Genomic DNA, 24,308 nt, shown 5'->3' with positions numbered 1-24,308 from the left:
CCTAGTTTTCTTTTCTTTCTTTTCCCTTTTTTAAAAAAAAAACAAAAAAAAAAACTTTGAGCATATTCGTTGCACTGAATGGGGCAGATAAAGTTTTCGCCCTTTTCTGTTCATGCACAGCTTTCCTTTGGAGAGATAAAAGCCCTGCAATCACTGGTGTGCTGGGGCTCCTGTGGCTCTCAGCACTTCCCTTTCAGGCCTGGCTTAGACTCAACGCACTGTCAGCATTAGGATGAGTGAGCTTTCATGCACCATCACAAGGGGAGGGGATGACACCTCCAAAATCTACGCAGGGACCGGGGGTCGGGAAAACAGGCGGTGTGGGGAAAGGAGACAAGATTAAAAATAAAAATTAAATAAATAACCGTGACTAGATTTGCAGAGGTCAAGATTTATGGTTACTAATGAACTCCACACTGCTATTACTGTAAAAGACAAGACAGTGAGTTCTTTAGCATTTACTTTAATATTTAACTTAAGTCATTGCATAAAAGGTGGGCAATAAAGTACCAAGTGTGAAACCAAGGAAAATGAAACTTTCCAAGAAAATCACTTTAACCAGATAATGAAAATCAACAAAAAAACAAACGAAGCAGATATCATGAGGCTTCTTTCAGTGGTACAAGCTGTCTCTGCTTAGTGTCTGTGCTTGCAAAACAAGCAGGAACAGGCCCAGCTGTTTCCTCACATACCATTGATACCATCCATAGTTTTGCTTTCCCCCAAAACACCCCCTGTGCAGTACGGGTGCTGCTTTACTCACAGACTGTGCAATGCCTGGTGTTACCAGAGGACATAGTCAGCAGCAGGAATCCAGACAGGAAACATTTTGTATGAAAGAAAGAATGACAGAACTACAGAGAGATGTTTGTCTGATGTTTTACCTGCAGTACATAGTTTAAAAGTCACCTTTATCTGTTTACAGTTCCACGGCACAGCACACAGTACACCTGGTTCTCATTATCGCTGCAGTGTTTCAACATATGAATGTTATAAACTGCTAAATACCTCAAACAGGTTGTCTTTTAAACCCAGTCTATGGTATTTTTGGGGTTCGGTATTGGCCATTAGATTATACAGCTACATAAGAACTGTAATTAATTTAAAGTATTTTACTTCAACTTTATTCCAAGAAGGTTTTAGACCAAAATTATACATTTTTTAATCAACATTTAACATGTAGGAGTTTACAAAGATAACCCATTGACGTCAACTGAACAACCCTGCTTTTTGCAAATCACTTTAAATTAATGCCACCTGGCCACTCACTACGTCATTCTTTACTTGGCATTTACAAAAACATGACTGTGGAATGTCACTGACATCCAACGCGTGATAAAGTATCTAAAATCAAATCAAATCAAATCAAATCACTTTTATTGTCACATCACATGTGCAGGCACACTGGCACAGCACATGCGAGTGAAATTCTTGTGTGCGAGCCCCACAAGCAACAGAGATGTGCAAACTCAACAACACAAACGAGCAAAATACAAGAATGGCCAACCTGAAACTAATAAATATATGTACAATATATAATAGTGTATGCATTTCTGGATGTGTATACTAAATATTTTCCTACGTGTGTGTGTGGTGTGTGTGTGTATGCACATTTTTACAAATTAAATAGTTAAAAAAAAATTAAAAAAATAAATAAATAAATAATAATAATAATAATAATAAAATATATAAAATATACAGAGTTGAATATGTGCAAAACAAGTGGCATTTATATACAGTGTGGAGTGCATAATGTTAAAGTTCCCGTAGTGAAGCTGAGGTGTCTATGACGTGTTCAGCAGTCTGATGGCCTGATGGAAAAAGCTGTCTCTCAGTCTGCTGGTACGGGACCGGATGCTGCAGAACCTCCTTCCTGATGGAAGTAGTCTGAACAGTTTATGGCTGGGGTGACTGGAGTCCTTGATGATCCTCCCCGCTTTCCTCAGGCACCGCTTCCTGTAGATGTCTTGGAGGGAGGGAAGCTCACCTCCAATTATCCGTTCAGAGCACCGCACTACTCGCTGGAGAGCTTTGCAGTTGTAGGCGGTGCTGTTGCCATACCAGGTGGTGATGCATCCAGTGAGGATGCTCTCAATGGCACAGCGATAGAAGGTCCTGAGGATGCGGGGGCTCATGCCGAATCTTTTCAGTCTCCTGAGAAAGAAGAGGCGCTGCTGCGCCTTCTTCACTGTTTTGTTTGTGTGTACTGACCACGTAAGATCCTCAGCCAGATGTACGCCAAGGAACCGGAAGCTGCTCACTCTCTCCACAGCAGCGCCGTTGATGGTGATGGGGGTGTGTACTTCTCTGCACCTCCGGAAGTCCACTATCAACTCCTTTGTCTTTGCGACGTTGAGGGTGAGATGGTTGTCTTGACACCAGTGGCTGCATCCTTTGTTTAATCACTTTGACTTGAGCTTGGTTGAAAACATCACAAGGTCAAGGAAAGGTTTGAAGGGGAATTAATAAGGACTTAGGAAAGGAGACCTCTGTAAGAGAAAATCTGACTCTGAATGTCAAACAATCTTCCCTCATTTATAAAATTCTCTTCTTCTTTGGAAACCTTCAAATCAAATTTGAAGACCAACCTATTTTCAAAGGCCTTTGGATCTCTTTGAAACTGCGTTTATTCGGTCTTAGTTATTTTGGTCTTTTATCTCATTTGATGATGTGTATATGTATACATGTATTCATGTCCTGTGTGTGTGTGTTTATGTTGTATATACATATATACTTGTATAGACATGTGTATAATTGTTTGCTTGTGTGCATACATATGGATGTTTTGTAATGTTTTTTTTTTTACCTCATTTATCTTAATTTTTCTTTTATTTGATTACATTGTGCCTCTGTAAACATGCTATACAAATAAAGCTGACTTAACTTGACTTGAATGTGTGCTTTGTTTAGACTACAATATCGAGACAATGGACTACAAAATGTGTGTCTTACTTCAACCCAGTGTGCTCTTACTGTGTTGTTCGATGCAGGTCAAATTAAAAACAAAGATGTAGCCAATAAAATGGAATAAATCCTATTAGTATTAATTTACTGCTTGAGAGATGAGCCAGATGAACTCATTGTCTCCTCTCTGTTTAGGATTTCTGTGAACTGAAGTTAAAAAAGGCATTATAATCCTAGGTTGGCAATACGCAAATAGATATTTGTAAAAAGATAATACAATAATAATCTGAATTTACATGGCTTATGTAAATCATTTTTTCCCTCTCCAGTTGTGTAATACTTTAACTGTGAGCTGTTATTGAAAATTCAAAATATAGCAGGTTATAGAAATGGAAACAGCACATACAGTAAACTGTCGTCATTAACAGAATGGTGTTTTTGTATAAATTATGAGATGGGATTATCTTCTCACCAAGGTTCAGTGGCATGCTAAATTCTTTTTAATTTACTTAAAGAAGATATGTAAAGTCGTTCCACAAGTAACAGCTTAAATTCATTTGAGTCATTTGTGATGTTATTGTGTTTTGGCGGGTTTATTTAATGGCTTTTTGCTGAGTCAGTTCAGCGTTTTAGGAAAAAACACGGTCAGTTTTTAGGAGTTATTAGCACAGTTTGGTGGAACAACTTGATAAAACTTTTTAAAGTAAAAAAACACTTTTTACTGCACTGTATTTCATTGAAGTAACATAAATTACTCAAGTAACCTAAAAAAACAAAACAAAACACACCCTATGTTCTGCTATTTATCGCGACTTCATCGTGACAATGGGAGTGAGTCACATTCCCCTCATTAGCACCCCCTGCCGCCCATAACTGAAAACTATTCTGAATGTGCGGGTAAAATTGATTGAAAGAACTATAATATCCGTAAGCATACTAAACCCATTTTCACTTAAAATCTATTAAAGAAAACTATACATTTTGCCTTTGTTTAACTAAACGTCCTTAAAGTTTTATAGCTTGCCCCACTCAAGATGGCGCCTTCTTCGTCCCTCCTCTCTCTCCATACGTCACGCCATTCGTCAGTAGCGCGTAAAGTTGTGTTGACAGGAGCGGCAGCAGGAGTTGTCAGCGGAGCAGTAGCAAGCTTCATCGAATGGAGTAATCACAAAGCTAACATCAAACAGGCGTCTCTTTTTAAATTCAGAAGTGCTGTTTATACCATTTAGACCACGACCATGGCAGATGACCAGTCCTCTCAGCCCTGGTCCATCGACAAAGATGACTATGAACTCAATGAGGTGATAGGTGAGAAGCTTAGCTTGCTAATGTTAGCATTGTAGCCTTCCCTGGCTTACACTGTCGTCGGCTGTCAGCTGCTATTAGCCAAGTAGCATTGTATGTCTGCAGCTAGCAGAAGTACAATTACGACCCATAGCTACACTGCAGTAACGCTAACAGCTCAGAAGTTTTTCCGTAGAAGGGCAAACCGATTAACTGTCTCTGCTAGCAGGAGACATAAAGTAAGGTTGTATTCCTGCTATCCGGCACGAAGCTAAACGGCTAGCTAAAGCAGTTTAGCTTTAAGTACGTCCAGATTCTTCCGTTGTTAGAATGGGTGGTGCTCTTTTGCCCAAGGTGTGATATGGCATGTAGTGAATCAGTCATACTTTACACAAGTTCAAATAACTGGAACATGACTTTGATCAGAAGAGTTAGAGAGTTAGGGTCATTTTCACAACGCTGTTGAGTTTGGCTTGATCCTGCTTCTTACAGTTAATGACTTTATTCAAGGATTTTATTGGCATGTATTCACATGAGGTGAAACTAAATTTGCACTCAGTTCCCGGTTAAGAACATGAATAAGAACACACAAAGATCAATATTTGCAAAAAAAACAAACAACCCAAACAAAAAACAAAGATAAAGAAACATATTTACAGTGTGAATTAAGTATAACTAAGAAAACGATTAAAAGTTTCCCAAAACGTGTGCACTGAATGTAGCTTTCTTATGTCCGTTACTTTTTTTTAAAGAGCAACAAGGACTACAGTCTACAGAGAGAGACTAGTCTCCAGTGTGAGAAACAAGTCTTTACTCTGTACTTGTAAGACCCAGTACAGCGGTCATATGCTGACTGAGTATCAGAGACCGCTCCACAGTGGGATAGCTGGACTTTTTTTTTTTTATTGGTCTCTTCAGGAAGTGGAGCCACTGCAGTTGTCCAGGCAGCTTACTGCAAGCCGAGAAAGGAGAAGGTGGCCATCAAACGAATCAACCTGGAAAAGTGTCAGACTAGCATGGATGAGCTTCTGGTAAGAAACTACAGCGGAAGGTGGTGCAGAAATTCATGTTTGTGTTTTGCTGAGAATGTTTTCCATACAATCCGCACAAGAGATTGATTAAGCAGTTATCTGAGAAAAAGTTGGAAAGATGTATATAATAACATTCCTTTGAGAGGAGGAATAATAGACAAAAATAATCAGTGAAAGTTAGCTTTAGTTTAATCCAGTGAATTCAATACGTCACAAGTCAATACCTCACTATTGCTATTGATTTATATTTACTGAATCAATGGCTGTAGTGCAAACTCCAGTAAAAGCTGTTAGTGCCATGTAACAGGTTTGCTTGTTGGATTAATCACTTACCTGAAAGTAAGAATTCATCCAGGATCTTAAATAGACTCTCAACATTTTATCAGCTGGATCTGTCACACATTATACATCTTAGGACCTTTGTCAACCACTTTAAAGTATTTTAGAGCATTTATTTTGTTTAACTTAAAGATCATAATCACGAGATGTTGGAGTAAAACACCAGAGATTACTTGGCTTTGCCACAGTCTTTTCATTTTTATCCCCAGTTGATTATTTCTTCTTAAGGACCATCATAGCAGTGTATGCTGTCTGCTGTAAATATTTTATTTGATTTCACTATCTTCCTACTCAGTTCTTATATAATGTCAAGCTCCTGAATCCTCTTATGTCTAAATGCTGGGTTAAAAATGTCTTTGCTTGGTGGCTTTGTAATAATGTTGAAGCTGAAGTTTTCAGGTTTTGCTTTTTTTAATAGGGGAGATTTTGTCTTTGAGGAAGAGCACACATTAAGCTGTTGCATTTCGCTCTCACTTGAGCCAGCTCTTATTAAATATTCGAAAAGATCAAATCCTGTGACTGAGATCGAGTTTGTCTTTTTAAGTTTAACATAAAGATTCAGTTTGTGCTTGGCTTGATAGGCCACAGTTGATGCTTCCTGGGTGACCTTGTATCCAACATTTTTCTTCTGTGTGCAGAAAGAGATTCAAGCTATGAGCCAGTGCCACCATCCAAACATTGTGTCTTATTATACCTCCTTTGTGGTGAAGGATGAGCTGTGGCTGGTGATGAAGCTGCTCAGTGGTGGTAAGTGTTGTTACACTGATGAAACCTGTTCCTAATTTGACCTGCTCTTGGCTAACCTGTCTTCTTGTATTACTAATAAGCTCAAGTTTGAACTTGGAATGAATATTGAGATTAACTTCCCACAAAACCAGTTCTTGAGATTTATTTTATGGGCTTCTTTAATTTCACGATCATTTCTGTGAGAACACACTTATGTGATATATCCACTACTGATTTAACACTCTCTGTTTAAACCTTAATGTGTTCTGCATCTTTTCTGCAGGACACATGCTCCATCATTTAGCATAGAGAGGGAGATTGTAGCAATGTTATACCACACTGTGTTGATAGTAATGGTGAGTAAGTCTGTGTGCAGACCGGCTGTCGGTCTTATTTTGTTCATATTTTTGCTAAAATATGTGCTTCTGTGTGGAGTCTAAAACCAGCTTTAACCGACTGATTGATGGTTTACCCATCGAGGTTACGCCCTCTTTTGTACAAGTTCATAATTTCATATTGCACTATGTTGTCAGGGAATTTACTGTCTACAGTTTTTGCCACTGTTGTCTTTTGCATATGTAAATGTTTGCACATCTATTCCACCAAGTGGAAACAAATTTGCCACTACTTTATTCCACTGGTTGTTGTGCATGTTGCTGCTGTACTCTGCGGGGTTCTGGCAGGTTGTATTTTGTTTAGTTAACAGGGCACAGCTGCAGGGTTTGTTTACAGTATAAGCCTAGGTTGAATTCCACTTGATGTTCTTTTAACCAACTGCCATCTTGGAAACTCTCTCCATGTGCTGCGAGCACATCTTGTGACAAGCCTCTGCCTGTCTTTCCCTCTTCCTCACTCACTCACTCGCTCTTTCTCAGGCTCGGTGCTGGACATCATCAAGCACATCATCTCTCGCGGTGAGCATAAGACCGGTGTGTTGGATGAGGCCTGCATTGCCACCATTCTGAAAGAAGTCTTGGAGGGGCTCGAGTACCTCCACAAAAACGGGCAGATTCATCGGTAGGTTGTGCTGATTTATTGCGCAGCAGCTGAGTGATTACTGTACACAGTGTTTGCACTCTTTGTAGCTCACATGTCCCATCGTACACTGCCATCTCAACTCAGTCAGGCTCTGGGCCTTTCATCTCTGCATATGAGTGTGCGGTTTGAACTAGACCTCACTCCTTCAATATTTAATACAGTGAAGCTGCATAATTGAGGAGGTTTGTTTTACATAAAAGTTCCTCCCAGGAACACTGTGGACCACCAGTAAAAAGAAAGGCCTCTGTATCCTGGATGTGTGACAACTGTACTTGTTGTAAATTAACAGTCCCATTCACAAAAAAAATAATGTCAAAGGAGCATTTCCAGCAATCTATTATGTATTTAATTAGATAAATCTAATAATAATAATCATGAGAGATTAGATTTTCTGATATTTTAAGAGTGAATGATTATTCAGTCAGGCTGGGCTCAGGGTGACCCATTCAAGTTGTTTGCGCATATTTCCACTCGGTGTAAAGCATAGAAACAGAAAACAGGTGGATTAAAATGAACCTGATCAAAGGTGAGGCTTTATCGTGTTTCTGTGGAATAGTAAAATATTTGGAGTGTTGTTCATTTCTGGAGCCGAGCCACATCTGTGTCGGGGCACAGCCACTCTTTGTGGGCTTCTAATTGTAGTCTGTGGTTTAATCCTCCTTTGCTTCATGCACAGTGATCTAAAGGCTGGAAATATTCTTCTCGGGGATGATGGCTCTGTGCAGATAGCTGGTAAAGTGTTTCTGCTTTGTCTGCATTTACTGTGGTTTGTGGCATTTGAGGCAGTTTTTCATCATCTCCTATTTGTTGTGTTTCATGCACTCAAAACACCAGACTTTGGTGTGAGTGCCTTTCTAGCAACAGGTGGAGACATGACGAGGAACAAGGTTCGGAAGACGTTTGTGGGGACGCCGTGCTGGATGGCCCCAGAAGTCATGGAGCAGGTATAAGCCTCGCTTGCTTTATCCCTCTTCTTTCCCTCTCTCCAGTTTCTCTGCAGTGCTACAAGCTTGGATATAAAAGGACAACTCGAGCGCTTTGTTCACTCGGCTCTGTTTTCAATCTGCAGGTCCGTGGCTATGACTTCAAAGCTGACATCTGGAGTTTTGGGATAACTGCTATTGAACTGGCCACTGGGGCAGCACCATATCACAAATACCCACCAATGAAGGTAAATATGTGCAGAGTTTACAGTGATCCAAACAGCTTCTTTGTTCCACGGTAAAAAGCTCAAAGCTCAGACCATTTATAGTGTGGAGAGGTTTGATTCTGTGTAAACTGCAGGACATTTAACATCACCATTGTAAGGATATCTTCACTTTTTAGTCTGTTCACCAGCTCAGGCTGATCTCTGCCTGTCTGTAGGTGTTGATGCTGACCTTGCAAAACGACCCTCCCTGCCTGGAGACGGGTATTACAGATAAGGAAATGGTGAAGAAGTACGGAAAATCGTTCAGGAAGATGCTGTGTCTGTGTTTACAGAAAGATCCTGAAAAAAGGTTACTCTGCAAAACCTTTTTCTTTCTTTTTTTGAGCAAACTTCCAGACCCAATTTGTGCTAATTTTTCTGCTTATTAGATTCCCCTGTTGCTGAACAAATATAATGAAAAGCCTCGTGTTTCTTTCCTATTTAGGCCAACTGCTGCCGAGTTGCTGAAGCACAAATTCTTCACGAAAGCCAAGGTGAGCCATGCATCACGGATATAAAAATAAGCTGAAAATATTGCTGTAGGTTTCAAAGAGAGTATTTATAGATCCTGTAAGAAATGGTTGCCTTTGTGTTCCAGAACAATGAGTTCCTACATGAGAAGCTCCTGTATAAGGGTCCAACAATAACAGAGCGATCTAAAAAGGTACATAATTTACTCATGCACTGAATCCACGCTCACCAGTATTTCTGTGCATTGCTCTTATCAAGACAAGGTGTGCTGTCTCGTCCAGGGCGTGTCCCAGTTTTCCTAACGCTCTGCCTAATGATTGCTGGGAAATTCCTAGAGAGGACGAATGAGTCACTGTTGCTTCTCTTCACTGCGCCGTGTAGGTGCGTCGTGTGCCTGGCTCAAGCGGCCGTCTCCACAAAACGGAGGATGGTGGCTGGGAGTGGAGCGATGACGAGCTGGATGAGGAGAGCGAGGAGGGCAAAGCTGCTGTAGCAGCTCTGCGGGTAAGGCCCTGCATGCCTGCGCCATCTGATAGTCCAGGTTATTTTATACGGCTGCTATTTCTCAGTGCACAGCGTCCTTTGGCCAGCAGATGGTGCTGCTTTACTGTTAGTTTGAGCATATGTTTAGCCAAGCAGGAATGCAGTACTAGTGAGCTCCTCTGCTTACTTAATTCATGTTGAGATTAGAGCTCAGAAACTCCAGATTTCAGAACTTTATTCGACCTAAGAATAGCGGGGGTTTCAGCAAGTAAAGATGCAATTATTGTGTAGAACTGTAGTTTGTGTTGTTTTGTTTTTTAAATCTAATTACTGATTCTGATTTTTACCCCCAAAATGACAAATTAAAAAAAATAAAAATAAAAGGAGCTGGAATTATAATTGGCATATCACAATTCATGCTAAATGGCATGTGTCCATGGGGCATTTTTGGAGAATTGCATGTGTTTAATCCTGATAATCTGTCATGTCCATTCTGCAGTCACCAAGAGTAAAGGACGGGCCCCAGAATATGGAGGTAAGTCCTCTTGTAGTGGACATGACCTGCAAATCTGTCTTATGCCCCCCCCCCCATTTGATTTGCATTTATGTAAAATTGACTACTGATTAATTTTGAAATTGGTATCTTGTAGCTTTTCCCACCAGCAGATGGCTCCAGTGCACATCTGCAGCCACCTGGCGTGGCACATGAGAGATCTGCGAATGCAGGTCCAACAGGAGAACACGTGGCACCACAGGCTCCCGCTCAGACAGCGAGCCCTTCACACGGGCCTGCTGTTCAGGTAACAGTTACCTAAAAAGTTACAAACAGAGCTTTTGGGACAAATGAATTTTTGGTGGCGTATTTGTGGGGAAGGCATCCACAACAATACTCGTTCATGAAGTAATTACACTTAAATTCTCAAGAATAAGTTCCCTGTTAGAAGCATAGGTTGTTTTGTTTCCCCCAACTCACCCCTGCTGTTTTTGATATTTTCACTGGTATCTTGTTTTGTGACCGTAAATCCCATTTTGTTTGGCATTACATGTGTTTTAAAGATGCGTGGTGGAGTTTTCTCCAGACCAAATGCATTTTAAGCACAGTTGTGGATGGGAATTGTAGTCACCCTGCTCTGCGAGCGATGTGGACACCCAAGCTTGTGAATGCGATAACTCGAGAACAAAGACACGTGTTCCCAAACGTAAGTCCTTTACTATTTTCCTTCGATAGGATCCAGCTGCCTCATCCAGCGTTCCCATCAGTCTCGTCCTGAGATTGAGGAATTCCAAGAAGGAGCTCAATGACATCAGATTTGAGTTCATGCCTGGCAGAGGTAGAAATATTCCCAAAGCTCTTTCTTCTCTCTCACGCTCTTCCACTCCAGTCTCTTAACTCTGTTTGTGGTTTATCTTTTCACTCGTGTCCTCAGACTCTGCTGATGGAGTTTCTCAGGAGTTGGTCTCAGCTGGTCTGGTTGATGGAAGGGACTTAGTCATCGGTGAGTCCGACAGAGCCCTACATGTTGTGATATTATTGCTAAGATAATATGTCAATATTAATGATTGTTTTGCATTCAATTCTTTCTTTAAACATGGTATCAAGTCTTGCAATTAACTGAAAGCGTTTTAATGCTCATCAGTAAAGCTTGTTGCAGCCTCAGTGTTCAGAGTTCTCCGCTTAGGTGTTGGGCAATCACAGCAGCTGGATGCAAAGTTCACAGTGCAGAATGCAAATCTGTTGAGTTTTTTCATATTGTTCCAGATCGGTTGCTCGCATCCTTTTGGGTCTTTTCAATAAAATCAGCATTTAGGAAACAATCTAACTACTTCTATTAATCACAAATGCTGTTAACATTTGTAGGGTGTCTCGTCATCGTTGTCATCTTCTCACAACTTCATAGGCTTCTATTACACATCCAAATTAAATTGTGAAAGCTGGTTCCGGCGACCCACGTGTGTTTCCTTCGATGCAGCAGAATGATCTGTATGATGTCTTTGCTGTTCCTTTGCACACGTGGGTAAAGGACATTAGCCACATCCTCAAGGAAAATTTGAGCTGAGCAATAAATCAGAATTGAGCACTGAGGTCTGCAGTGAATGTAGCCTTAGTCTGCTCACAGCTTTCTAACTTTCCTGTCTTTACAGTTGCTGCCAATTTGCAAAAGATTGTTGACGATCCACACAGTAACAAAAATGTGACCTTTAAACTGGTGAGCACACAAACCGAGTTATTTATGAAGTAATGCTGTGACTTTCTGGTACAGATATGTCGCATATTCATTGATTAACACAGTTTGTGTGTATGGGTCAGTATTTCTTCTCAGATATTTAGTAACAACAGTTAGTTTTGTTTTGTTTTTTCTTTTTCCAGGCGTCTGGAGTGGAAGAGTCTGAAATTCCCGATGATATTAAACTCATTGGATTTGCGCAGCTCAGTATCAGTTAAGTCCAACCAGAGCCAGATACAAAGGACAGAAATAAATGGTATGGCACAGCTGCATTGTAGTCAATTCCAAAAACCACTTCTGCCAAAGGGAGGAGGAGGAAATGATGAAGAGAAGGAGGCATAAGCCTGGTAGGAGTGTAACACTACTGCAGCATGCACGAGGACCACATTGAGGGGGTTCAGTTCATCACAGGAGTCACTCTTGAAAAGTTTACAGTGCGCTTATACGAGGGGGAAGAGATGCAATCAGATATCAGTTCCTATTTTCTTCCGGTTTCCATTCTTTGTCTTCATACACAAGCACAATCCAAGCCGTCTCCTGCCAGTACTGGAAACGATTGCCTTTTATTGTTTTATAAAAAAAAAAAAGCAAACATTTAACTGTGCCACAAAACTCTGAAGTGTCGGGCCACCTTTGTGTGGCACTTTATGATACATTGAAATTAAAAAGCAAGTTCAGCCTTAGTTACTTTAGACCTTACCAGTGTAACTGGTGGTAGTTTGTGTACTCTGTGTATTTCACATGTACGCCTAAGAAAATCCCCGTAATATCGATACAGATATGTCGTAGCATAGGTTTTTTGTTTTTGTTTTTTATGAAAGTCCATAAATTCCGATGAACTTTTACCTATTATGTCAAAAAGGATCCAGCCCGAGGCAGTGTGATCAGCTCTCTCCTCCGCAGCATCTGTGGTGGTTTTGTCAAAACATAACCAAGGATTTTAAGCTCTAACTGCACTGCTTAAATCAACTGTAGCCCCTCTGTCCCACAGTGCCACACTCGGTCAGTTGGCATTTATCCCAAGGTATTAAAGACACATTATTTTCACAGGTTGAGGGAATGCCTGATATTCTTGTACTATGCAATAGCTGTTTTCTTTTCACGGTATGTGGTCACTGGTTACTAATCATTTCCTTTGTGTTGGATACATTTTCTTTCTTTTTTCGTACCTCATAAGGAGTTCATAACGAGTCAACCAGCCAAACTGACATCGCTAAGAGCCCATTGTAAGATTTAACTTTCATATCCACAAACACGGGTAATGACTGCTTCTCTTTTTCTTTTTCTTTTTATTCCCCTTTAAGTTGTCATCGAATCTCGCAATAGCTGATTTAACAGTTCTTACAATTCCCAGATGCTGGTTTTGAGTGCTGATGAACTTCTGTAAAGGTGCGCATACTCATATGAAGCTTAGAAGGGGAAGACAGCTAGCCATGCAGATAGCTATTGGCTTATTTGCCTCCACCCCAGTACAATGGAGATGAATGGGATTCTGCTTTCAAGCACTGATTGATGGCATTGCTGCTTCATCAGTGGCTGGCATGAAATTTACTACATGTGTATACTTATATATTCTGTGCACACTGGTGGTCCTCAAAGTTTTTATTTTCTTGGTCAAATGTTTTGGCATCGCCTCGATTGGCACGAGAGTTTACAAAGCAGCTGCTCGGCATTCTTGTTTTGTTTAAATGATCTCAGACCACTATACATTGGATTGTCACTAAATTTGGCACAGGTATTAAGGACTCCTTGTCCGCTTTGCTCCCGGTCTTTTCCTCTTTTTTCACTATCTGGTCCAAATTTCAGTTTGTCTGGTACTTAATGTTTTAACACGAACACTCATCACAAACACACTGAGAAGGTGAGCATGGTCGATACACTTGTTAAAAACATGTTAGAATGTGCGGTGAAGGTGTCACCATAATACTGGTAATGACTATGTTTAAAATGTTTTAAAAATACACACTTGTGATGTAAATAATTGCAGCTTTGCTCAGTTATTTTGCAGATTCTTTCTACTTCCCTACACTCGTATTTTGAGTCTTACTCATTTGCCAAAACACAATAAATCAATGACAGCATTATCTTGGTTTGTTTTTGTTTTGTTTTTTTCCCCCCACAAATTTCTTTAAAGCTAGCAACCTTTTAAAAATCATTGGAAGCTTTTGTTGTCACTGGGCAAGTTGTTTCAGTACTGTAGTGTCTTTGCTTTATGAACACCAAGTCACTCATCACTCCCAGTGTAGCTCTGTGGTGGTTTTGGACCATGTGCAGAGGGCTGTGACACAGCTCTTAGTTCAAGGACTGATGTAAATGGTGTATGTTAACATGTTGTAACTGTACATATGATGGCAACTCCACGCACTGTCGCACAGACATGAGGTTTGTATGTAATGATGTCGTTGCATTGACTGTTGAAGTGTACATGTCAGATTAAAGGAACATATTACTTGTAAATATTGATTAAAGGCAAACAGATTGAGACTCATGTTCAGCACGCAGAATTCAGTTTGTTTTGTAGTGTTTTCCACTGTTGGCCTTTGCCTGAGCATCACTAATCATGTGTGGATTATTCAGTTGGTTCATATGTTAACATGCACATTTTTTTTTTTTTTTTTAATTACATTGGGCTTGAAGTCACACTCTGCGTTGATGTCATGATATGTAGTGTTTCCTCATGGAAGCCAGTTACAGGCTGATTGATAGATAATTTTAACTAGACGATGAACGGCACAGGTTACCCTACCCTCTGTGTGTGTATGTGTGATTTGGTCATTAAATGGTTGCTTATCAAAGACTTTCTAAACATCTTCCTTATCGTTTACTTTTAAAAAGTCATTCTGCCTCTTATGAGGGCACTCAGTGATTAGTATTATTTTTAATCAATTGATTGGCATGTATGTATGAACTTTGTTTTACAGATCAGTACCTATATTTAAAAAAAAAAAATATACGCTTAATCATAAAATGTGTATATCCACCCATGCTTAGTTTGAAGAGTATTTGTGATGAGATGCAATGGTGATTTACCAGTTTGATACATTGTCAGTAAATTTCAGCACATGCAAGCTGATTGTTTTTTGTTTTTATTTTATTTTAGTTGTTGAATAAAGTTACATGATGGTATTCAATGAGTGTTGATGCTTTTATTTAAAGTGTCCTGTCTTTTAGTAGCACTGGGTTTTCATACACTCACACCCACCAAAGTAGAACTGTTAATGAGTGGGGGGAGGGGATGAGTTCCTACACACAGAAACTTAGACATTGCCATGTTATGCTATGTTTCATATAATGTAATGACTGAAACAACACTAATGGAAATGATTAAATAAACAGATAAACACATGAACAAGAGCCTATAGAGATTTATAGAGCATGTCTTGGAAAAGCAAAATGAGATTGGCACAATCGTGCCATCAGACACCTAATTCTGATTGGAAAAGCTCCCAGCACTTTTTATTTTATTTTATTTTATTTTTTTTCAAGTAAAACAAAATTTTCTTCCTTTCCAGCTTTTTTCTTTTCTTTTCTTTTCTTCAATTTTTTAAATGTGAAAGCTGGTCTCTTTCAAACGCTTACTCTTTTTGGTTACATGAAGTTTTGTATTGTAGTTTTCATTTTATCCAGTCAGATCCAGAGACACTGCAGCACAGACTGGATCCTGAGTGCGGGTCGTAACCTGACAGAGGAGCAGCTCGATGTGAGGGTGGGACCTTCAGCAGGTGTTCTATCGTTTTCATATTTTATTATCTCTTTGGTGCATTTCCTTCATGCAGCAGCTTGTCACAGTTCAAAACCTTTAGACACGATAAATAGAAATGAAACAAAAATATTAAACACTGCTAAATTAAAAAAAAAAAAATCTGTATAAAGTAATTATTAGGTGATCCACATTCATATAAAAAATTAATAACAAAACAATGAATTTAGTGTGTTTTTTGTGATTCCCATGTTTTAATCATATAAAGAGACCATTAGTGATAATAATGATAATTATTATTATTATTATCATTACATATTTACATATCATTACATAAACAAAAAAAACCCAAACTCGTTAAAAAGCTGTTTTGTTGTTGTTTTTGTTTTTAGGTGTTTTTGTCGTTTCTAACTTGGAACTAGAAAAATTTGAACACTTAAGAGTTTCATAAATGATTCTTTGAGTAATTGTTTCCTGACTGCAGGTGTTTCTAGAAACTGGTCTCATGAAGAAACGAATAAAAATCATACATTACCCAGAGAAACTACAATCAGTACCAGTGTGCTGCTGTCCTGAGGTAGCAGCCATTTCCTAATAGTAAAAAATGAGTGTTGGTAGATAAGTGGCTCAGAGGGATGCCAGTCAAAGACAGATAAGTCACTGCTGCTGTTCCACCTCAGACACTTCACACCTCCTCTATTCACCCTGCTCACTCCCCTCCACCCCCAACAACAGCATCCAATACACACTCAACACAAGGCTCCAGCCTGTCTCTCTCAACCACCCAGGTTAGGAGGGAACTGAGGAGGATTAATGGCAAGAAGGCAGCGGGTCCAGATGGCATCAGCTCGAGGGTCGTCAGGTCCTGCGCGGACCAACTGTGTGGGGTGATGGAGCACCTCTTCAACCTGAGCCTGAGGTTGGGAAGAGTCCCACAGCTCTGGAAAACCTCCTGTGTTGTACCAGTGCCAAAGACTTCACGCCCCAAGGACCTCAACAGCTACAGGCCGGTGGCTCTGACATCCCACCTGATGAAGACCCTGGAGCGGTTGGTCCTGGCTCAGCTTCGGCGCCTAATAAGCTCATCACTGGACCCACTTCAGTTTGCCTACCAGCCTGGCATTGGAGCGGATGATGCCGTCATTCACCTCCTACATCGTTCCCTCGCTCACCTGGAGACCGCTGGAAGCACTGTGAGAATCATGTTCTTTGATTTCTCCAGTGCCTTCAACACCATTCTTCCCTCGGTTCTAAAGGACAAGCTGGAGAACTCTGGAGTGGACCATCACCTCACTACCTGGATCCTGGACTACCTCACCGACCGACCACAGTATGTGAGGACTCAGGGCTGTGTGTCGGACAGGGTCGTCTGCAGTACGGGGGCCCCACAGGGAACGGTTCTGGCTCCGTTCCTCTTCACCATCTACACTGCAGACTTCTCCCACAATTCCACCCAGTGCTTCCTGCAGAAGTTCTCTGATGACTCTGCAATAGTCGGCCTCATCACTGATGGGGACGACAAGGAGTACAGAGGTCTGACCCAAGACTTTGTGGACTGGTGCCAGCTGAACTACCTCCAGATCAACGCCAGTAAAACCAAGGAACTGGTGGTAGACTTCCGCAGGCACAAGCATTCTCCACTGCAACCACTGAACATCCAGGGTATGGACATTGAGGCTGTGGACAGCTACAGGTACCTTGGTGTTCATCTGAACAATAGACTGGACTGGACTCATAACTCAGACGCCCTCTACAGGAAAGGGCAGAGCAGGCTGTACCTGCTGCGGAGACTCAGGTCGTTTGGAGTGGAGGGCCCACTCCTGAAGACCTTCTATGACTCTGTCGTGGCTTCTGCTATCTTTTATGGCGTGGTCTGCTGGGGCGGCAGCATCTCTGCTGGGGACAGGAAGAGACTGAACAGGGTGATCCGAAGGGCCAGCTCTGTTCTAGGATGCCCTCTGGACCCAGTGGAGGTGGTGAGTGACAGGAGAACGGCGGCTAAGCTGTCATCCCTGATGGACAACATCTCCCACCCCATGCAGCAGACTGTGACAGCACTGAGCAGCTCCTTCAGTGGGAGACTGCGGCACCCACGGTGTGGGACGGAGAGATTTCGCAGGTCTTTCCTCCCCACTGCTGTCAGACTCCATAATAAAGACTTTAACTGATCAAGCACACACATCCATACATATGCAATAATACTAAGTGCAATAATCCTTTCTGTCATCGTTGTATTTTACTCAGTTGTATATAGTATTTGTATTTGTATTCTATTTTTATCTTATTGTATATTTATTTTATTGTATTCTACTGTATATAGTATTTTATTCTATTCTGTACAGTTGTGTACTGTATTTATTCTTATTGTATTCTAATTTTTGCCTCATAACTTTTGCACTGTCCACTTCCTGCTGTGACAAAACAAATTTCCCACGTGTGGGACTAATAAAGGTTATCTTATCTTATCTTATCTTATCTTATCTTATCTTATCTTATCTTATCTTATCTTATCTTATAAATGTGTTCAGTTATCCCAACTTTTCTTTATCCGTTAATTTCTTTATGCAAAAGTGTGATACCCAAAGCAAGTGTAGAACAAATGTTCCTTTAAAATCATCAACAATGTCTGCATTTAATGCGTTTTCCTACTGAAAATATTTTCAGTTTTAGAAATGTGAGTTGTTACCTCCAGGAGCCCTTTGACAGCTTCTTATCAGGTGGTAAACAAGCCAATAATACTTTAAATGGGCTGTCACTGCTATATTTACCATGGAAGTTACACATTTACATGTGGACTGATGTAGTCTGCTGAGTTTTATATTCAGCAGTTATCTCTGTGTTTTAAATGTGCAGTTAGATGCATATTTTTTTTTCCTGTGGAAGGGCTAGCTAACAGCCAGTGTTATCCTTTCTATAAAGGAAGTGTGTCCTAGATTCTTCCCAGGGTTTGGAACAGTGGCTGAAGTTTGATTTATTTGAACTGATCCATCTGTGTGTTCCTCAAACAGCACTTCAAAGGAAGTGTGATCTGGTGTATAGATTAGTGCCGCTAAATATGTTTGCATTTAATTGCCAACCTTGGTCCTCCTTTTTGTACATGTCATAACTTTTTTAATAGTTTTAGATTTAAAAAGATTGATTTTTTACAGGTTCACATAAAAATGGCAGGTTTTTGATTTACCGTGCGTATATGTATCCTTCAATAAAAGCCAGACAGTCACATATATATACTGTAGTCATGCATGCATTGATCTGTTATCTATATAACTGGTCTTTTATCTTTTACATCTATGTTGTGTGCCTTGGTATACCTTGACCCATGTTTAGACTGGATCTGTTTCTGTATCTTTAGCTTCTTCTGTTGTTTTCTACATCAAATTAAAAGGAAGGACAGTCAAAAGAGATGGAGATGAGACTGAATAAGACAAAAAATGCATTTTAAAAAGAAGAAAGGGAAGCAAACTTTTATTGCTCAATGATCTTTTGAATGTTTCTGCAGACCACGGCATGATAAGACCATTTTATTATCGAGTGTACAATAACTTTTACAGCATCTCCACCTTACATAACACATCTGCTTGTTTTGTTATGTAAGAGCACTGGGTCAGGTTTTATAAGAAGGAATATTATAAAACTTAGCGGATGATCTATTAAGCTATCTGCAAGGTGTCTTACTGTAAGTTATATACTGCACTGTCACTTATGTTTCTAACTCGCAGGGTCTTTCCCTACAACATACAGCACCTTGAAGCGACTATTGTTGTAAATTGTAAATCTATATAAATAAATTTGAATGGAATTGAATTGGATTGTTGGAAATAGCAAATTAAACTGAATTAAGGCGTTGGGATTGGGTCTGTTATTGAAATTTGCCACATTGCCAAAGCTCTTGTAATTGCTGAAGGTTTTTGGTGACCACACTCAGAGGAAACTAATTAAACAAAGTGAAATGAACAAAAGGCTCATGTCAGGTTAAACTATCATCTCCATCAGTGAGAGGAGTTTTCTCTATAAAATGAAATGTCTGCTGAAATGCTGTCTCATCCTTCCTGAAATACATGATCTGGGGTTTAAACATTAATAGGCACTGTTTAAAGGTCGTCGTCGGCCAGCATCTCTAAAGTGAAAGAAGGCGCCCTGAAAATGGCTGATTTCGGGGAGATTCTGCGGAGTATGGGGGAGTTTGGGTTATTTCAGAAGATCACCCTTTTTGCTCTCAGCTTCCCTAATGTTATTCTACCTTTCCACTTTGCCAGTGTACTTTTTATCCAGTCAGATCCAGACAGACGCTGCAACACAGACTGGATACTCAATGCTGCTCCTAACCTGACCACAGAGGAGCAGCTTAACCTGACCGTGCCTCGGGAAGACGATGGGACCTTCAGCAGATGTCGGATGTTCGTCCCAGTGGACTGGGACATCGGTGCCATCAGGGAGTACGGGCTCAATGAGACTACAAGGTGCCAGAGTGGATGGGTGTATGGGAACATGCTGTATGAAGCCACCATAGTCACTGATGTAGGTCTTGGTCTTTTATAATGTAAATAATGTGAACTTTTATGAATGAATGTCAGTAATATGGGTTATTTTTCTCCCCAGTTTGATCTAGTCTGTGACCGGGCTAGTTTGTTGGAGACAGCACAAACTGTCCTAATGGCTGGCATCCTTGTTGGCTGTCTCTTATTTGGACCTTTTGCAGAGTCGTAAGTAAATACTTGTAGTGTTAACGTTTGGATTTTTTTTTTTTTTTTTTTTTTGGTGCATTTGTGATATTTTTGTCACTTAATGTGAAACATCAACTAAATATTTAATTTGTCCAGAGGAGACAAAGTGACTTAAGGGATCTTATCTGTTGCAGGTTTGGTCGAAAAAGAGCATGTCAAATCCCAGCTGTTGTAATGGTGCTATTTACTGTCACAACTGGATTATCGCCTAACTTCTACTTTTATCTGGCATCCCAGTTCATGGCGGGAGTTTGCTATGGGGGATATCGACTTAATGGCGTTATCCTGGGTAAAGTATTATCCCTTTCTTATCGTACTTTGTGTCAAACAGGTATATAAGTCTGATTTATATTGAAACTCACTGACTTATATCTTAGCTGTTGTTTGATAGCAATACATGTTTAAGTAAAAAAAATATTTATAATGCTTATATTCAGTATGAAAAGGTTATGTCATAGCAGGTAGTTGAGAAGCTCCCTGGTTGCAAAGCACCAGGTTTGGAAGCAATTTGAGTAAGTAATTGTCTTAAATATGTCTGAATTAAACGTTGTTATCAGTGCATGTTGCTCAAGCCTGTAGTGCTCGCTGGGTGAAACTCCTGCAGCAACACACAGACCTGATAACAGATAAAAAACATTTTTCCTCACTAAAAATTGAAAAATTGCTGACTTCTGATTAATTTTGGGGAGGTCTTCATTGTTACTGCGCACGGTGAAAGTTGACCTTGAAAAAAAATAAAATAAACCATATTGAGTAATAGATCATATGAAAGGGCATAGAGAGAGTTGAAAAATCTCAAGTTTTTACAGCCTGTAGAAACCATATGTTTCAGTCAGTTCTTCTCCATCAGTACTGATAAAGATAATAAAATACACCATTTTAGTATGTAATGCTTCAAGGTCATAGGTCAAAGGTCAGGGTCATACAAATTAGGAAAAAGCTTCAGCTTCCATTTGATCATCTCCAAACTTTCAAGTAATATATTAGTCATTGGGGGACATAAGTGCAGTCAACATTTCTCTTGTGCAATAATTGAATGGTTAATTGATAAATGAATTGTTTAAAAAAATGTATCACTGACTTTATATTTATTAATTTATTATACTTCCCTCTTTTTAAACTGTACTGATGTTTTTTATATTTTTATTTTTATTTTTTATATGTTTCTTATATGGTCCCTTTTTATCGGTTTAAAAGTTGTTTTCTGACTTGAGCTCTATAGTACTGGTAATAATTTGTTATTCATTCTTTTTTCAATTAATGATTTTTTTAAAACATTATTTGACAGCATTTTACCTTTTGTCTGCATTCAGGGCTCTGTAATTCCTGTCAACCTTGTCTTTTGACCTTTTTTTAAAAAAATTAAATAAAAAAATGTTATAGCCACTGAATGGATCGGGGTGTCCAATCGTTCATGGGGGGCATGTGTGACTCAGCTATGTGGTGCAGTTGGACAGTGCCTCCTCGCTGGAATGATCTACTCTGTACGAAACTGGAGACTGGCTCAGCTGATCACGGCAGCTCCACTTGCATTGGTTGCTATTTATATATGGTGTGCATTAACTCTCTCATGATGCCATCCCTTATGACTGGTACATTTGAATTTATTAAGTGCCACTGGCCTGTTTTGGACAGGTTTATCCCGGAGTCAGCCAGGTGGTTGCTGGGCACTGGAAGGACAACGGAGGCTAAACAGCTAATCAAAAAAGCTGCAGCCATCAACAAGCGCACGGTTCCAAACTATCTGCTGGACCAGGTACCCTTCACAACATTCACTTCCCTTTGTATCGAGGCTTGAAAGGAATATTACATGCAGCAATAATAAAAGCTGCTATGTAATAAAATATTAGCAGTATAATGAGCAAATGATGGGTAATGATGGACTCTAATAAAGTAAGCCTACTAGAACCACAAGGACACCGTGTCAACTTCTGAGGCCAAAGTTGCATTAGAAGGATAATAATTTAATGGACTGTGATGCAGTAAGTCAGACTTACATTTGTAAGGCTGTAGGATTAAATGATTGCTAACATGAGCAATGTTAGCATGATGTTGTGCTCACCCCTGTGCATTACAGATTATTGTGAAAGACCCTGAGAATAAGGGAGGCATAAAAACTCTTATCCAATCAGCTGTGCTTAGGAAATATTTCTTTACCATAACATTGGCATGGTAAGTTATATTTTACACCTATCTGCTCTACCGAGCCTTTAATCGTCAGATCAAGTTGTGCAACTTGTATTTGAAATCCATCTCTGTCTTTCCCCAGGTTCTCGCTGAATGTTGCCTACTTCTGCCTTTCATTCAGTGTGGGAAAACTTGGCTTGAACATCTTCGTGACTCAGGCAGTATTTGGCCTGTCTGAAATACCAGCTCATATTCTGAGCATCTGGCTGCTGGAAGCAGTGGGAAGAAAACCATCTCTCATGGCAACACTTCTAATTGGAGGATTGTTGTGTCTCTTAATGCTAGCGGTTCCTCAAGGTAGAGCTCCTCAGATGTATTCACTCAGGACTGTTGTTTTGTTGGTTTGTTTGGTCTGTCCTGACTCTGCTCAGATCAGCTGGTTGTTGTGTTAGCTGCTTACAAAGCACCTGTGTTGCCAAAAAGGAAGTTGCAGGTTGCTCTCTGGTGGACAGTCTATGAGATGTCAATATTCCCCGCAAATACCTCTAAACCACAACATGGCAGAAGGGTGTTTCTTGTGTCTCTTCTTTACTTGTTTAATTTTCACTCACTGGCTGTTATAAATGCTGATATCTATGAATCGGCTCATAGCTAATAATGCTGGGCCATCAATACATGGTCCAGTTATATGTATTTGTTTATTTTTTTTTCCTCTGATATTGTCTGTTTTTAGATGGCAGTGCCATTCAGTCATCTCACGATACTAAACACTAAAGGGCTTCTAACTGTCATGGTAAAATACAGGTGTAACTTTGCAAGTAACAAAATTCATCTGTTAAACCATAAGTGGGTCTCTGTGGTAAAGCCTAAACTAAAATCTGCTGAGGGGGGTGAAACTCCTGCAGCAACACACAGACCTGATAAAATGGAAATAATGAAGCAGCTATCATGAGCTCCATCCTGAAATCTTTGGAAGGTCATTGAGTGCAAACTTACAGCCGTGGAAACCCAGTACAGTTACAAAACTGTGAAAGAGATGGGGGACTAGTGAATTTGTAAGTCACAGATTCCAAGAAATGGGCCTGGACCCTTTTTGCTGATTTACAGACAGACCTTTGGGTTCTTAAATTTCTCTAAAATTATTATGTGAATGATGAAGGAAATATGAATTAGCTGCTTCTGAAAGCAGTAAACTTAATCTGTCAGTCTGTTTCAGGTTATGCTGTTGCTGTTACTGCGTTAGCAACCTGTGGACGTTTTCTCACTAACTGGGCAGGCTCCGTGTGCAATGTGTATGTTCAGGAGCTGTTTCCAACATCTTTTCGGTGAGCTGAGTCTCTCTCTCTCTCCTTGCCATTGCAGCCATAATGTTAGTGTGGCTCTCAAACTCTGTAGTCCTTAAAATATACATTCTTGTTTCAGACAAACAGCTTCTGGTTTGGGCTCTATTGTGTATCGAACTGGTGGTCTGATATCTCCACCAGTCAACATGTTGGCCATCTACCACTGGTCCATACCAATCATAGTCTACAGCAGCCTTACACTCATCAGTGGAGCTCTTGCCTTCTTGCTTCCTGAGACCAGAAGAAAAGAGCTTCCAGACTCAACTGATGAAGCTGAAGCCAATGGGTAATTAAGCTGCAAGCGAGACGGCAAACTCTTCAAACAATTTCTATAGTTTTAACCTCTCTGTTTTCCTTTTCCCTACAGGACGAAGACTATGGAGAGGAACCAAAGTGGATCAAACTTACCTCCACAAAGAAAATCAACTAAGCTGTAATCTGAATATTTCAGTTGCTTCCTGTTTTGTTGCAGCAAACAATAAACACACAAGCTGGCAAAAACTTGATTGAAAACTTGATTTTTAAAAGTCAAGTCTCTCTTGATAGTGTTACTGTTTTTCTCATATACCTTAGCAGCAATAATTTGAAGTAGAGCAGGGCGATATGGCCAAAAATATTTATCACGATATATATTTGAAAATTTGCGATAACGATATAACCGACGATATAATTGATGCGAGACAAAATACAACTCCACAACATTACTAGCGCAAAAAGACAACCT

The 24,308-nt window shown here is 40.0% G+C and overlaps 2 protein-coding genes across 2 annotated transcripts; both read left to right on the top strand.

Annotated features, from left to right (window-relative positions):
- The first annotated feature begins 3,987 nt into the window (after nucleotides 1-3,987).
- On the top strand, nucleotides 3,988-13,084 carry LOC146648624 (serine/threonine-protein kinase OSR1-like). The gene is made up of 17 exons (XM_085388564.1): nucleotides 3,988-4,212; nucleotides 5,107-5,219; nucleotides 6,197-6,305; nucleotides 7,160-7,301; nucleotides 7,999-8,054; nucleotides 8,157-8,266; nucleotides 8,392-8,493; nucleotides 8,688-8,821; nucleotides 8,957-9,005; nucleotides 9,110-9,175; nucleotides 9,364-9,486; nucleotides 9,965-10,000; nucleotides 10,116-10,265; nucleotides 10,694-10,796; nucleotides 10,893-10,961; nucleotides 11,608-11,672; nucleotides 11,834-13,084. Exons 1-17 carry the CDS (start codon nucleotides 4,143-4,145, stop codon nucleotides 11,906-11,908), a joined length of 1,572 nt encoding a protein of 523 aa, XP_085244690.1. The 5' UTR covers nucleotides 3,988-4,142; the 3' UTR covers nucleotides 11,909-13,084.
- Nucleotides 13,085-19,533: 6,449 nt separating this feature from the next.
- slc22a13a (solute carrier family 22 member 13a) lies at nucleotides 19,534-24,021 on the top strand. The gene is made up of 10 exons (XM_085388210.1): nucleotides 19,534-19,908; nucleotides 19,990-20,093; nucleotides 20,249-20,403; nucleotides 21,498-21,666; nucleotides 21,750-21,870; nucleotides 22,192-22,286; nucleotides 22,384-22,598; nucleotides 23,458-23,566; nucleotides 23,664-23,870; nucleotides 23,952-24,021. Exons 1-10 carry the CDS (start codon nucleotides 19,534-19,536, stop codon nucleotides 24,019-24,021), a joined length of 1,620 nt encoding a protein of 539 aa, XP_085244336.1.
- The last annotated feature ends 287 nt before the right edge of the window (nucleotides 24,022-24,308 follow it).

Source organism: Rhamphochromis longiceps, linkage group LG18 (assembly GCF_057381845.1).
Source record: "Rhamphochromis longiceps isolate RC_006_pf linkage group LG18, R_longiceps_female_GT1.1, whole genome shotgun sequence".
In the NCBI taxonomy this organism is placed as follows: Eukaryota; Metazoa; Chordata; class Actinopteri; order Cichliformes; family Cichlidae; genus Rhamphochromis; species Rhamphochromis longiceps.
This window is presented reverse-complemented; position numbering and strand designations above follow the sequence as displayed.